The sequence below is a fragment of the Salvelinus fontinalis genome, chromosome 12 (assembly GCF_029448725.1).
Source record: "Salvelinus fontinalis isolate EN_2023a chromosome 12, ASM2944872v1, whole genome shotgun sequence".
NCBI lineage: Eukaryota > Metazoa > Chordata > Actinopteri > Salmoniformes > Salmonidae > Salvelinus > Salvelinus fontinalis.
The window spans coordinates 12,124,619-12,138,985 of record NC_074676.1 but is presented as its reverse complement, the minus strand read 5'-3'; the positions used below and the strand labels follow the sequence as shown (position 1 = coordinate 12,138,985).

The following is a 14,367-nucleotide window of genomic DNA, read 5'->3' as shown; positions in this document are numbered from 1 at the left end:
ATGTATTCCCAGGGAATTTGGTGGTTTCTTCCCCTGTTCAGAGACATTAGTCATTGAAGCTATTAGGTTTATGTCCCATCCTACATCCTGATATTACCAGGTTCTGAGCACAAGATGGTGCTATTCGTGCTATTAGGTCAAACATTTTTTAAGACTGAGCCACAGCTCCATACTACTTGTCAGACAGAGAATTGATACTGTATACTTGTCGCTGGGGTGGAATTGTTAGGAAAATGTTTTGTCCAATTTGGATGTTAGGTACTATATTTATTGAATATTATATGAATCCTATACATTAAAATGGCCAATTTAGGTGTAATCAATTAGATTAATTTCTCAGAGATTAAATGTTATTTCAACAAAATAATGTTGCAGGATTGCTAACAACAAACAATTTCATAATAATCTGAGATGGTGGGTGTCAATCCTCTTTCTTACGCTTTTTACAAGTGGAACGACCCCTATGTGCTTAGCAGACACGGTAACAGATCCATCCTCAGCTGGGTGCCTTAGAAAAGGGGAAGTTTTTCTACTGCTGTAGCTACATCTACGGGGAAGCTTTACTATACTAGGGTGACAGGACCTGGCACATCTGCGTTGACCCATTGTCGTGAAAGTGATTCTAAATGACACTGTGTTGACCACAGGAGGCTGCTGAGGGAAGAACGGCTAATAATTATGTTTGGAATGGAGAACACGGAATGGTATGATACCATGCCATTCATTCCGTTCCAGCCATTACTATGAGTCCGTCCTCCCAAATTAAGGTGCCACCGGCCGCCTTTGATGTAGACATTAAAATGTCAATACTTGACAACTGTTCATATTCAGTATGATTGAGTTCCATTCTCTTTGCCCTCCAGTGAACCCTGCGGAGGCAGAAGCCCTGAGAGGCGTCACTGCTGGGTTGATTGAAATAGCTGATCAGCTTGATTGTCGTGTGGTGGCCCAAGCTGCAGAAATATTCCATTTGGGTGTGTCTGGAATTCAGGTTATTTGTATTGCTCAGAACTACATACCACGTTTATGTCTAGGAATGTATGTCCAAGTCATAGTATGTTGTTGTTGCTGCTGTGACTTGAAACCCCAGGGGGTTATCCTACAGTAGCATCTAGTGCTGGGTTGTGGGATCAGTAGAATCTAGTGCTGGGTTGTGGGGTCAGTAGCATCTAGTGCTGGGTTGTGGGATCAGTAGAATCTAGTGCTGGGTTGTGGGATCAGTAGCATCTAGTGCTGGGTTGTGGGATCAGTAGCATCTAGTGCTGGGTTGTGGGGTCAGTAGCATCTAGTGCTGGGTTGTGGGGTCAGTAGCATCTAGTGCTGGGTTGTGGGATCAGTAGAATCTAATGCTGGGTTGTGGGATCAGTAGCATCTAGTGCTGGGTTGTGGGGTCAGTAGCATCTAGTGCTGGGTTGTGGGATCAGTAGCATCTAGTGCTGGGTTGTGGGGTCAGTAGCATCTAGTGCTGGGTTGTGGGGTCAGTAGCATCTAGTGCTGGGTTGTGGGATCAGTAGCATCTAGTGCTGGGTTGTGGGGTCAGTAGCATCTAGTGCTGGGTTGTGGGATCAGTAGCATCTAGTGCTGGGTTGTGGGATCAGTAGCATCTAGTGCTGGGTTGTGGGATCAATCCATAAGTCATTGGTCCAATGTGTGCTGTGTTTCTGTCTGTGTTCCTCATCTGTAGAGGCACCACCTAGTCCTGGAGGTAGAGTGGGTAATGAAGCAGGGCCTGGGCACTGTGCTGGACCATCTACACCAGAAGAGGGTGATCATGGCCCTCACTCTGACCCTGGTGAAGGAGGTGTGTGAGCACGCCCCTCTGCTTCTCCGGAACCTGTTCAGCACTGCAGTTCATAAAACCTACCACAGCCAGGTGACTTCAGAACGGACCCCAAACCTTAAACACTGAGCCCCATGCTTGATTACCAATCAATAGTGAGAGTGCCATATTATTGTTTTTTATGGGCACACTTATTTTCTTAAGCTGCTCAGTGAATATAGAACGTTTCAATTAGTTTTAGAAAATAAGTGATACAAAGTATTTATGGCTGTAATTTTGGACACAAGTGTTTTATCTTACCAGCTCTGAATTAACTGCAAAGGGATGTCTCACTGATTCTGCCATTTTCATTAAAACTTCATTTTGTAACACAAGGCATTCTTCTACATAAATTATTGTACTTTAATATTATTTTTGTAATAAGTTGATTCAAAGTGTTGTATTCTTTTTTAGGAGGCTATGTATTACATTCTCCAACAACCAAATGCCTTTTGGTTTGTCTGTTGTATGATCCTCATTTAAAATGTATTGATCCTTGTATATGACACATGGATATAAATTGAAAAATCACTTTGGGGTAATAAAAAATCCTTGTGAGAAGTTAATACTAACCCTTTTACCAAAGTAATAGTTGAAATTATTAACTGTACAAAGGAAACTCTGAACAAAATAGCCAAGTTGGGGCTTTTATACAAAACAAAAATAAACACCACATTCAACAATTAATGAGTTTACTAAGTTACAGTTCATATAAAGGAAATCAGTCAATTGAAATAAATTCTTTGGGCCCTAATCTATGGATTTCACATGACTGGGCAGGGGCACAGCCATGGGTGGGCCTGGGAGGGCATAGGCCCAATCACTTGTAAGCCAGGCCCAGCCAATCAGAATGAGTTTTTCCCCCACAAAAGGGCTTTATTACAGACAGAAATACTCCTGTTTCATCAGCTGTCAGGGTGGCTGGTCTCAGACGATCCTGCCGGTGAATAAGCCGAATTTGGAGCTCTTGGTCTGGCGTGGTTACATGTGAACTGCAGTTGTGAGGCCGGTTGGACGTACTGACAAATTCTCTAAAATTATGGAGGTGGCTTATGGTAGAGAAATGAACATTGAATTCTCCGGCAACAGCTCTGGTGGACATTCCTGCAGTCGGTATTCCAAATGCACGCTCCCTCAAAACATCTGTGGTATTGTGTTGTGTGACTAAATTGCACATTTTAGAGTAGCCTTATTGTTCCCAGCACAAGGTGCACCTGTGTAATGATCATGCTGTTTAATCAGCTTCTTGATATACGACAGCTGTCAGTTGGATGGATTATCTTGGCAAAGGAGATATGCTCACTAACAGGGATTTAAAACATTTCTGCACGAGAACTAGTATTTTTTTGCGTATGGGACATTTCTGGGATCTTTTATTTCAGCTCATGAAACATGGGACCGACACTTTACATGTTGCGTTTGTTCAGAATACATCTACACTGTACTTTCCAAATACTCACTGGGTCCCTTTCTACATTGTTTCAGATTCATTAGCATACCTAAATGTAACAGACCTACATGAAAGCATCCTAGTACAATTGTATTCAAAGTTTTTTTATGAGCATGGCCATAAAATAAATAAATATATCAATAGATTTAGGCTAATATATGATCCTCACATTTTCCCTATACCTATCATGATGTTGCTACAATTTAGCCTATGACTGAAACTTTACACCTTAGGTGCACAGGTAAAAAAAAAAATATATGAGTAGTCAAGGGGACAGTCACACATTCAATACCGCCTTGCACACTCTTGCCTGCATCTAGCTTATCTATGGTGTAATCATTAGTCCGACAGTTGCAAACGAGAGTTTCTATTGAACAAATTCAGGTATGTTTATCATAGTTTAACAGAATCGGTGGAATGAATACACCCCTGATCACATCCAAACAGTTCACTTTCATTGCAGCCACATACAAACTGCATGCTAATTTTGCTCGTTGTACAATTCCTTTTCGCATCTACTCGTTCTCCTCTCCTTTTCCCTTCGCTTGTGGACTTCAGTGCACAACACATAAGCGGGTTTTTTTTGTGGCCTGCTGGAGGTCATTTTGCAGGGCTCTTTCAGTGCTCCTCCTTGCACAAAGGCGGAGGTAGCGGTCCTGCTGCTGTGTTGTTGCCCTCCTACGGCCTCCTCCACGTCTCCTGATGTACTGGCCTGTGTCCTGGTAGCGCCTCCATGCTCTGGACACTACGCTGACAGACACAGCAAACCTTCTTGCCACAGCTCACATTGATGTGCCATCCTGGATGAGCTGCACTACCTGAGCCACTTGTGTGGGTTGTAGACTCCGTCTCATGCTACCACTAGAGTGAAAGCAACGCCAGCATTCTAAAGTGATCAAAACATCAGCCAGGAAGCATAGGAACTAAGAAGTGGTCTGTGGTCACCACCTGCAGAATCACTCCTTTATTGGGGGTGTCTTGCTAATTGCCTATAATTCCCACCTTTTGTCTATTCCATTTGCACAACAGCATGTGAAATTTGTCAATCAATGTTGCTTCCTAAGTGGACAGTTTGATTTCACAGAAGTGTGATTGACTTGGAATTACATTGTGTTGTTTAAGTGTTCCCTTTATTTTTTTCAGCACTGTATATAGCATGCGTTAAAGAAATTAATTTGTTCAAAACTTAAACTATTGTCTCTGAGTCAACTACTAACATTTTAAGCTCCACAGTGCTAGCTAGCTGTAGCGTATGCTTTCAGTACTAGATTCATTGTCTGATACTTTGATTGGGTGGACATGTCAGTTCATGCTGCAAGAACTCTGATAGGTTGAGGACATCCTCCGGACGTTGTCATAATTATTGTGTTAGTCTATGGAACGGGGAGAGAACCACAAGCCTCTTAGGTTTTGTATTAAAGTCAATGTACCCAGAGGAGAAAGGTAACTAGCTGTCCTCCAGCTACACCCTAGCGCTGCCCTACAGAGTGCTGTTGAGGCTGTTGTAGACATTCATTGCAAAAGAGTGTGTTTTTATCCATTATTTGGCGACGTGAATATATTTAGTATAGTTATCTAAAAAGGATAACTAAACGTTTCACTATTTTACTGAAATTCACTGAGGATGGTCCTCCCCTTCCTCATCTAAGGAGCCTCCACTGGTCAACAACCATTCTTTCATTTCTCACCCACACATCTTGCTGTTGTTTACCACCCCAAAACACACATGGTTATATCTACACTTGGCTAAGCAACAGTGCAGTTAGTGTAGTAGTGAGAGTTGTTTGAGTCTTTCCAGTACTGATATTAACCAAGTAAGCTGTGGGAATTCACTAACCGGTGAACAAAACAAAGCTGTACAACCAGTTAGCTGTAGACCAAGGGCCATCACTACTTGATCATTCAGATCAAGTGTCCACATTTCATGCTCCCAAAGAGTGCCCAGTTATAAAAATAATTCACTTAAAACACACACATACTTTATTTATTTTACTCCTGACTCAAGGCCTACAGTGCAGTTTATTTTGGATTCACATTGTACACAACAAACAGAGGAAGATATGAGGTTTCATTAGCTCTGTTGATTGTCTGTGGCAGGGCTGGCAAGTGTGTTGTTCCTACTCTTCAAGTTGTGGACAGACTTCCACTCAGGCTTGGGAAATGGAGGGAGCTTTGCTAGTAGTGGGAAGAAGCCAGCAGACACAGATGTTAAGCTTAGTTTAGAAGTCTCTACTGTAGAAAGGTAGGCATGCTATGGGATTACAGTGGAATGGCAAGGCAGTGCTTGTTGGGCAGTTCGGGCGTGCAGAGGGGACAAACAGCAAACCATGTAGAGGAAGAAAAAAAAAAAAACAGTCCATGTGAGGTTATTTACCATTATAAACTAGGTGGATCGAGCCCTGAATGATGATTGGCTGACAGCCGTGGTATGTCAGACGTTTTGTCATACCCGTGACATACATCTTTCTACCTCTCCAATTATATTATAAACTGGTTACCAATGTAATAAGGCACCTCGGGGGTTTGTGGTATATGGCCAATATACCACGGCTAAGGGCTGTATCCAGGCATGACGTGTTGTGTCGCGCCTAAGAACAGCCCTTAGCCGTGATATATAGACCATATACCACCCCCCCATGCCTTATTTCTTAAAATACACGAGTTGGGAATGAGAGCATAAAATTGATTCAAGAAAACATTTCTCCTTCTAATATAGTCTCACATTAAATCAAGTAGACGGACTATATCTTCCATGTTTACTATTTCAATCTTAAACCTTTTGAGTTGAACATATGAGTATGAAATTCACCAAACAGAGACAAAGTGGATCTTGGTGCAGTCATTACCAACCCTCCATTCCCTGTCGACAGAACACAGTGCCTGGAACAGTATTGACCATGGTGCCATCATGGTTAAACTGGCTTTAGGAGTGGTTGACGTTGTCACTCACACAAACTTGAATGACCAAGGACAGTTCTATACATCTATTTTCAAGGATGCATCTTCATGCCTGGAATGTTGAATAACACACTCACCCATGATCACAGTCCCCTCAAAACCAAAGAGACAGCAAGTTATAAAACGCAATGGCTCTGGCTGTGAGCTGCGGTAATCTTTATCCTCAGCTCGTCCCTTTTTATGACACTATTAAAACAAATCTATTTCATTGCAATTATTATAATACTGCAATATGACCATACATTACAACACTATATAAAAGAGAAGACTCATGTGTCAAAATATGTGTTAGCTAAATGAATTAAATTAAGTACAGTGATAATATATTATATTCATGTGAAAATATATACCCTTGAGTCAAGGCATGCCATTTACATCTTAAAGTGGAATCCCTCATTTTCCAAAAATCCTCCCGAATAATTTACTAAAAAATACTACATCAACTGATGATAAATGTAAGTGACTGGCAATCAGCCATTAATATAGTGGGGGAGTAGATCATCATAAATATATCTACTTCACATTTTAGTGTGATATTAATAATCTCAATTAAGTGCTATATATGAAGAATTTTGTCCCTTTTAACTTTGCAGATAGTCATTTTACAGGCACGTCAGGGTCTCCAGTAGTGAATCTTATATCCCAACATCACATACATAATTCTAAAAACAAAAATGAGTCTAATTTTATGTTAACTGCCATAAAGAAAAGTCTACATAACCACGTTCATCTCATCTAAACCTGCTCTTTAAGACAGGATTGTTTTTCAGAGGACATAAGGTAGTCAAGAACATACTTTTTTCCTAATCATTCCAGATAGAAAAATCTATTGGAATAGGTGCCCTTTCCTCTACACTTTTTTTGCCACAGAACTGGCAATTGTGACTTGAGCTACACCCACTAGGCTCTGAGGACAAAGACGTACCGAAGCTCCAGCCGAGAGGGTAACAGACACCCTGCTTGTATCGGTCATGTGCATCAAGATGGCACAGGACAGAACCACACACCCAGAAAACACACAACAGAGAAACCAAGATAAAATGTATAATATGTCCTTTCCAGTTTGAGGTGATAGAGGCAGCAATGACATATCAAAACGCAAGATGAGCAGAGATGAGAATGGGGGAAAACAAAAACGGAGAGAGAGAAGAGTTAATTTTGCCATGGTGTATGCACCTGGCGTTGGCAGCACAGCAGCCCAGGTTACCTGCAGTGAGCTAGGCAGGGACCAGGGAGGAGGTGAGGTCTGGGGCCCAGGTCAGGAGCACCGCTAGGCTACCTCTTCCGGTGAGTCAGGACTACCCAGGCCACTACAGCAGCTAGGGCCACCAGGGCAGCTCCCCCGTAAAGCAGCACTGGAAGCTCCAACTTGGGCTCTGGTTCCATTTGCACTGGGGCCTCCTCAGCTGGGGCCAAGGGGGTCTCCACAGGGGCTTGGGGTGCCTCCAGGACAGGCGCTGCTGCCAGCTCCAGCACAGTCTCTGACTGAGGTTCAGGCTGGGGCTCCTCTGGAACGGGCTCTGGCTGGGGTGGTGCTGCTGCGACTGGCATTGGGACTGGCTCTGGAACTTGCTCTGCTGGTTGGGGAGAAGGGGGCACCTTGGCGGGTGCTGCCTCAACAGGGGCAGGCTCAACCACAGGGGCTGGTGCAGGGGGTTCGGGCTCTGACACAGGGACAGTGGATGGGGCACGCGGTTCTGGCTCTGACGGGACCGCCGACAGGGGAGCAGGGGTCTCGACGACGACCGGCTCCTCCAGATATCCCACCACAGGCTCTGGGGCTGCTGGGACAGGAGGCGGGGTGTCATCCCTAAACTCCGCCCTCAGCTCAGCCAGCTCGCTCTCCGTCCCCAGCACGCTCAGCATGATCTCCTGCAGCTCAGGCTTCTCTGCCCCGCCCTCACCCTCCTCTGCGTCCTCTCGCTCCACGTGCACGATGTCAGAGTTGGAAGAGTTGTTCTCGCTGCGCTCCTCTGCGAGGTTGCTTTCCAGGCTCTTGATGTCTTCGGGATGGTCCATCATGTCCACCTGTGCCCAGGACTCGTGGCCTGCCAGAGACACAGGTAAGCTTTCTGTCTGCCAGCTGCCCAACCCACTGCTGTCTCCGGTGCCCAGCAGCGATGTGGGAAGCTGCTCTCCAGACAGTATATAGATGTCGTTGCTGTCCTCGGCTATGATCAAGCCCTGCTGATCCTCTTCCTCCAGGCTAAACACTGTACCCTGAGAGGGAGAGCAAGTTCAGTGGTCAGTATGGAACAACAAAAATAACAAGCATTGCATGTTCCCATTTAATAAAGTGCTGATGGGTGGGATATAATAAGCTTATGACCTTGTGGGATAAATAAACAAGACTGACATTTCAAAATGGGCAAAACCTCTGGCACTACTGGTCCACTGCTAAGAAAGGTGCGGATCCTTTTTAAAATTTTAAAGCAATATCACAGTAAAAAAAGTGATGCACACCTCAGTAAGGTTCAATGTCACATCTTTCACTTATATTTGACAGGAGTTGCAATACAAAGGCTTGATGTGGTCTGGTAAAGTGTGCAGTCACCACCTGAAACCCCAACATCAGCCCATCTTGAGGCTAAAGTACGTCATCGGTGTTATCGCAAACCTTTTGTCTCGACTTAACTTCCTACTGGTCATTCTAAAGGAAAACACTGAGGATATCACAATCTAATGACGACTTCTGTGGTTTAACGTTTGTTTAGAGTTGCTCTATGGCCCTACCCTGGTCTTGATGTAGTCGACACCATTGACAAAAGGGCCATAGCCCATGGGAGTGATCGACTAGAGTAAAACCTATGTAGAACAGCTGCATCTTATTTACTGGGACATAAAATAATTCTGATAGTGGATAGTGGTGACAGACTTCTAAAAAGGTATCCTCAGAGCTGCCAGTCCATAGCTGCTCTTAAGTAACTGAGTATAGGGCAATGGGCACAAGCTTGAAAACAAATTAAACACAATGGTATATACTCCCAACCAAACTATTGTGACACAGGCTTCTGTTTGTATGCGCATCTCTTCTTATGGTATCAATATCAAATGATCAAAGTAGTGTCTACATTATGTCAAAATGTAACTTGTTGGCCTCCCGGGTGGGGCAGTGGTCTAAGGCACTGCATCGCAGTGCTAGCTGTGCCACCAGAGACTCTGGGTTCGAGCCCAGGCTCTGTCGCAGCCGGCCGCGACCGGGAGGTCCATGGGGCGACACACAATTGGCCTAGCATCGTCCGGGTTAGAGAGGGTTTGGCAGAATAGGGATATCCTTGTCTCATCGCGTGCTAGGTGTACGGTGTTTCTTCCGACACATTGGTGCGGCTGGCTTCCAGGTTGGAAGCGCGCTATGTTAAGAAGCAGTGCGGCTTGGTTGGGTTTCAGAGGACGCATGGCTCTCGACCTTCGTCTCTCCCGAGCCCATACGGGATTTGTAGCGATGAGACAAGATTGTAACTACTAATAATTGGATACCATGAAAAAGGGGGTAAAAAAAGTATTTAAAGTTACTTGTAAATATAATATATATTGTTCTGTACAAAGTTAATTCCAACTAGTGGTGTGAATGGGAACTTACAACCGGGTCAGAAATTTAACTAGGCAAGTCAGTTAAGAACAAATTCTTATTTACAATGACGGCCGGCCAAACCCGGACGACGCTGGGCCAATTGTGCGCCGCCCTATGGGACTCCCAATCACAACCAGATGTGATGCAGCCTGGACAAAATCTAATCTAACAGTAATTTTGGCTGTAGAGCAGGGATCCTCAACTAGATTCAGCTGCAGAACGATTTTTTCTAGAGATGATGGTAGGGGGGCCGGAACATAATTTCAAATAATTTGTAGACCGCAAATTCACCGCAAGGAGGCCAAACATATAATATTTGACTAAAACAATTTCAAACCTTGCTTACACTTATATATGATCACGTGTCTCTCTATCATGCGTGGGAATACCTGAACAGATTTCCCAAATGAAGACCACTTGGAGCCGATTTCCTGGTGTTTTAACCTGGTGTTTCTTTTTTTAGCTCAGAAAACCATTTGGCCCACGGACAGTCAGATGGGGAACCCTGCTGTAGATTGAATCTGGGGCAGCAGGTAGCCTAGTGCTTAGTGTTGGGCCAGTAACCGAAAGGTTGCTAGATCGAATCACCGAGCTGACAAGGTACAAATCTGTCATTCTCCCCCTGAACAAGGCAGTTAACCCACTGTTCCTAGGCAGTCATTGTAAGACTAGCCCATAAGACTTTGTTCTTAACTGACTTGCCTAGCTAAATAAATCAAAATTGCATTATATTATTAGGCACAGTACTGCTCCAATAGTTCCATTTAGGCCTATACAGTGCATTTGGAAAGTATTCAGACCCCTTGACTTACGTTAGACTTATTCTAAAATGGATTACATGATTTATTTTCCTCAATCTACACAATGACAAAGCAAACATGTTTTAAGAAATGTTTGCAAATGCATTAAAAAGAAAACAAATACCTTATTTACATAATTATTCAGACCCTTTGCTATGAGACTGGAAATTGAGCTCACGTGCATCCTGTTTCCATGAATCATCTTTGAGATGTTTCTACAACTTGATTGGAGTCCACGTGTGATAAATTAAATTGATTGGACATCATTTGGAAATGCACACACCTGTTTTTACAAGGTCCCACAGTTGACAGTGCATGTCAGAGCAAAAACGAAGCCATGAGGTCGAAGGAATTGTCCGTAGAGCTCCGAGACAGGATTGTGCCGAGGTACAGATCTGAGGAAACGAACCAAAACATTTCTGCAGCTTTGAAGGTCCCCAAGAACACAGTGGTCTCCATCATTAAATGGAAGAAGTTTGGAACCACCAAGACTCCTGGAACTGGCCACCCAGCCAAACAGCAATCGTGACAGAATGTCCTTGGTCAGAGTGGTGATCAAGAACCCGATGGTCACTCTGGCAGAGCTTCAGAGTCCCTCTGTGGAAATAGGAGAACCTTCCAGAAGGTCAAATCTCTGCAGCACTCCACCAATCAGGTCTTTATGGTAGAGTGGCCAGACGGACAGCCCGCTTGGAGTTTGCCAAAAGGCACCCAAAGGACTCTCAGACCATGAGAAACAAGATTCTCTGGTCTGAAGAAACCAGGATTGAACTCTTAACCTGAATGCCAAGCATCACGTCTGGACGAAACGGTGGAGCATGGTGGTGGCAGGATCATGCTGTGGGGATGTTTTTCAGCGGCAGGGACTGGGAGACTAGTCAGGATCGAGGGAAAGATGAACGGAGCAAAGTACAGAGAGATCCTTGATGAAAACCTGCTCCAGAGCTCTCAGGACCTCAGACTGGGGCGAAGGTTCACCTTCCAACAGGACAACGACCCTAAGCACACAGCCAAGACAACGCAGGAGTGGCTTCGGGACAGGTCTCTGAATGTCCTTGAGTGGCCCAGCCACAGCTACGCTCCCCATCCAATTTGCAGAGAATGCAAGAAACTCCCCAAATACAGGTGTGCCAAGCTTGTAGCGTCATACCCAATAAGACTTGAGGCTTTAAATCGCTGCCAACGGTGCTTCAACAAAGTACTGAGTAAAGGGTCTGAATACTTATGCGAATGTAATTTCAGTTATTTAAATAATTTTTGCAATACCCCATAATGCTGTGTCATTATGGGGTATTGTGTGTAGATGAGGGAAAAATACTATTTAATCCATTTTAGAATAAGCTGTAACGTAACAAATTGTAGGGGGGAGGGGGAAATCAAGGGTTCTGATTACTTTCCAAATGCACTGTGTTTTTAGATGTCAATATTTGCCCAGGTAGGTAAGTTGGTAGGAGGCTATTCAGGCACATTTAATAAAAAGGGATATCTTTGTGTAGGAAGCTTGAACATCAGCACTTAAGGTGGCTGCATCGCGTGTCAGACAGTGTGAAAATGGCTGCCTCAAAACTCAGACTGAATTCCCACAGAGCACAGTAGGGGTAGCAGGGTGCCATGGACCTGACAGGATGGATCTGACAGCACTGACTGAGTCAGCCTAATCCACATCTCCCCCATGAAAAGATAAGGTTAAACTGTTACGGTTCATTCAGGTAGGCTAAATAACGGCTCTGGTACATTTATCTATTCAAACAGGCTTGCAAATGACTACTTATTTGCATCGGACCCACAGAACATTTTCCTAACTAAAATGGGGCCCATATTGTATCTATGTAAAATACAGGTGTTTGAGTTACGGGCCTATGGCCTGACTGAAGGTTATTCTCCTTACAAAGACATTCTCTCAGAGGCCAGGCTGCATCCCGGGAGGCCAGGCAGGGGATTAAAACTAAACACCAACCCTTCCTAGCATGCACTCTCTGGGTGTAAGCGGATTTGCGTGTGGGAGAGTGGTTGACTTTTTTTATTTTTTAAACCGTCCTCTGGGCAGAGGTTTAAATCGTTGGATAAAGAAGGGCAGCCATGTTGTGTGAGGGACATGAATAGGTCTCCATCTGGGAGTAACAACCATTGGGTCTTTAGGCATATTAAATAAATCTGCAGTAGACCTTCACCCAGTTACTAAAGCCAGAAAAACAAGTTGTTTTCTATGTTCTCAAAAGAGCATATGGTAAAGCTCTCCCATCAGCAGGCTAAGTAGACAACCAATTATTCAGTAGCTAGCAGCTAAAAAAACATTGAAAACATTACCAAAAGTTAAAATCTGATTTTCTAGGACACAGCATAAGCAGATATGTGAAATAAAATCTAGATATTTTGGCCCATCTGTAAATAGCCCATCCAACTAGCTCATCCCTTATATATATTTGTTTTGCTCCTTTGCACCCTAGTATCTCTACTTGCATTTATCTTCTGCACATCTATCACTCGTGTTTATTTGCGAAATTGTAATTATTTCGCCACTACAGAATATTTATTGCCTTCCCTCCCTAATCTTACTTCATTTGCACACACTGTATATAGACTTTTCTATTGTGTTATGGACTGCACGTTTGTTTATTCCATGTGTAACTGTTGTTGTTTCTGTCACACTGCTTTGCTTTATCTGGGCCAGGTCGCAGGTGTAAATGAGAACTTGTTCTAGACTAGCCTACTAGGTTAAATAAAGGTGATAAACACCTATATTCTTCAGTACCTTCCAATAACTTCACACACCACGTTGATACAAAGACAGTCGCTGTTGTACAACAGAAACTTTTGAGGTGTTGTGATCGGTTGTCAGGCGTGTTACAAAACTCTCCATCCTCGCGATGACACACAGACAGAAAGACAAACACCTACTACACACACTGTTCCCCTGAGGGGGAGTCAGACAGCCCCACACAGAACAGCTCTTCCCAAACTACAGTAACTTCAGAAAAGTATTCACACTCCTTGACTTATTTCACAGTATTTAAGTTTGTCGACAATTTACACAAAATACTTTGTTAATTAATGGAAAAATCAAAACACTAATAAATATTTTGACTAGATAAGTATTCAATCCCCTGTGTCATTACATGTTAGAATCACCTTTGGCAGCAATTACAGCTGTGAGTCTTTCTGGGTAAGTATAAGAGCTTTATTCACCTGGATTGTACAAAATTTAAACATTATCCTTTCTAAAATGATTCAAGTTCTGTCAAGTTGGTTGTTTAGCAGGCAGCCATTTTCAAGTCTTGCCATACATTTAAGCCAAAACTGTAACCAGGCGACTCAAGAACATTCAATGGTGTCTTGGTAAGTATCTCCACAGTATAATTTGGCTTTGCGTTTTAGGTTATTGTCCTGCTGAAAAGGTGGATGTCGCCCAGTGTGTTAGAAAGCATACAACCAGATTTTCCTCTAGGACTGTGCTTAGCTCTATTCCTTTTAATTCTAATACAACGCCCTTGTCCTTGCCAACGACAAACATGCCCATAACATGATGCAGCCACCACCATGCTGGAAAATATGAAAATATTTTTCAAATGAGTGATTTGATTTTGATTTGAGAGGTATTCAGTGATGTGTTGCGTTGGATTTGCCCCAAACAATGCTTTGTATTCAGGACAAAAAGTTACATTTGCAGAATGTTTTGAAATATTACTTTAGTGGTGCCTTATTGCAAACAGGATGCATGTTTAGGAATATTTCTTATTCTGTACAGGCATCCTTCTTTTCACTCCATTTA

At 43.4% G+C, this 14,367-nt stretch overlaps 1 protein-coding gene across 2 annotated transcripts in view; it reads right to left on the bottom strand.

The window, feature by feature from the left end:
• Positions 1-5,226: 5,226 nt before the first annotated feature.
• LOC129866812 (bcl-2-like protein 13) overlaps positions 5,227-14,367 on the bottom strand; it is a 42,159-nt gene continuing 33,018 nt past the window's right edge. For both annotated transcript variants that reach the window (XM_055939727.1, XM_055939728.1), the window contains one exon: positions 5,227-8,447. In XM_055939727.1, coding sequence (XP_055795702.1) covers positions 7,503-8,447 — 945 coding nt within the window. In that variant the 3' untranslated portion in view covers positions 5,227-7,502. The remainder of the gene's footprint in view (positions 8,448-14,367) is intronic.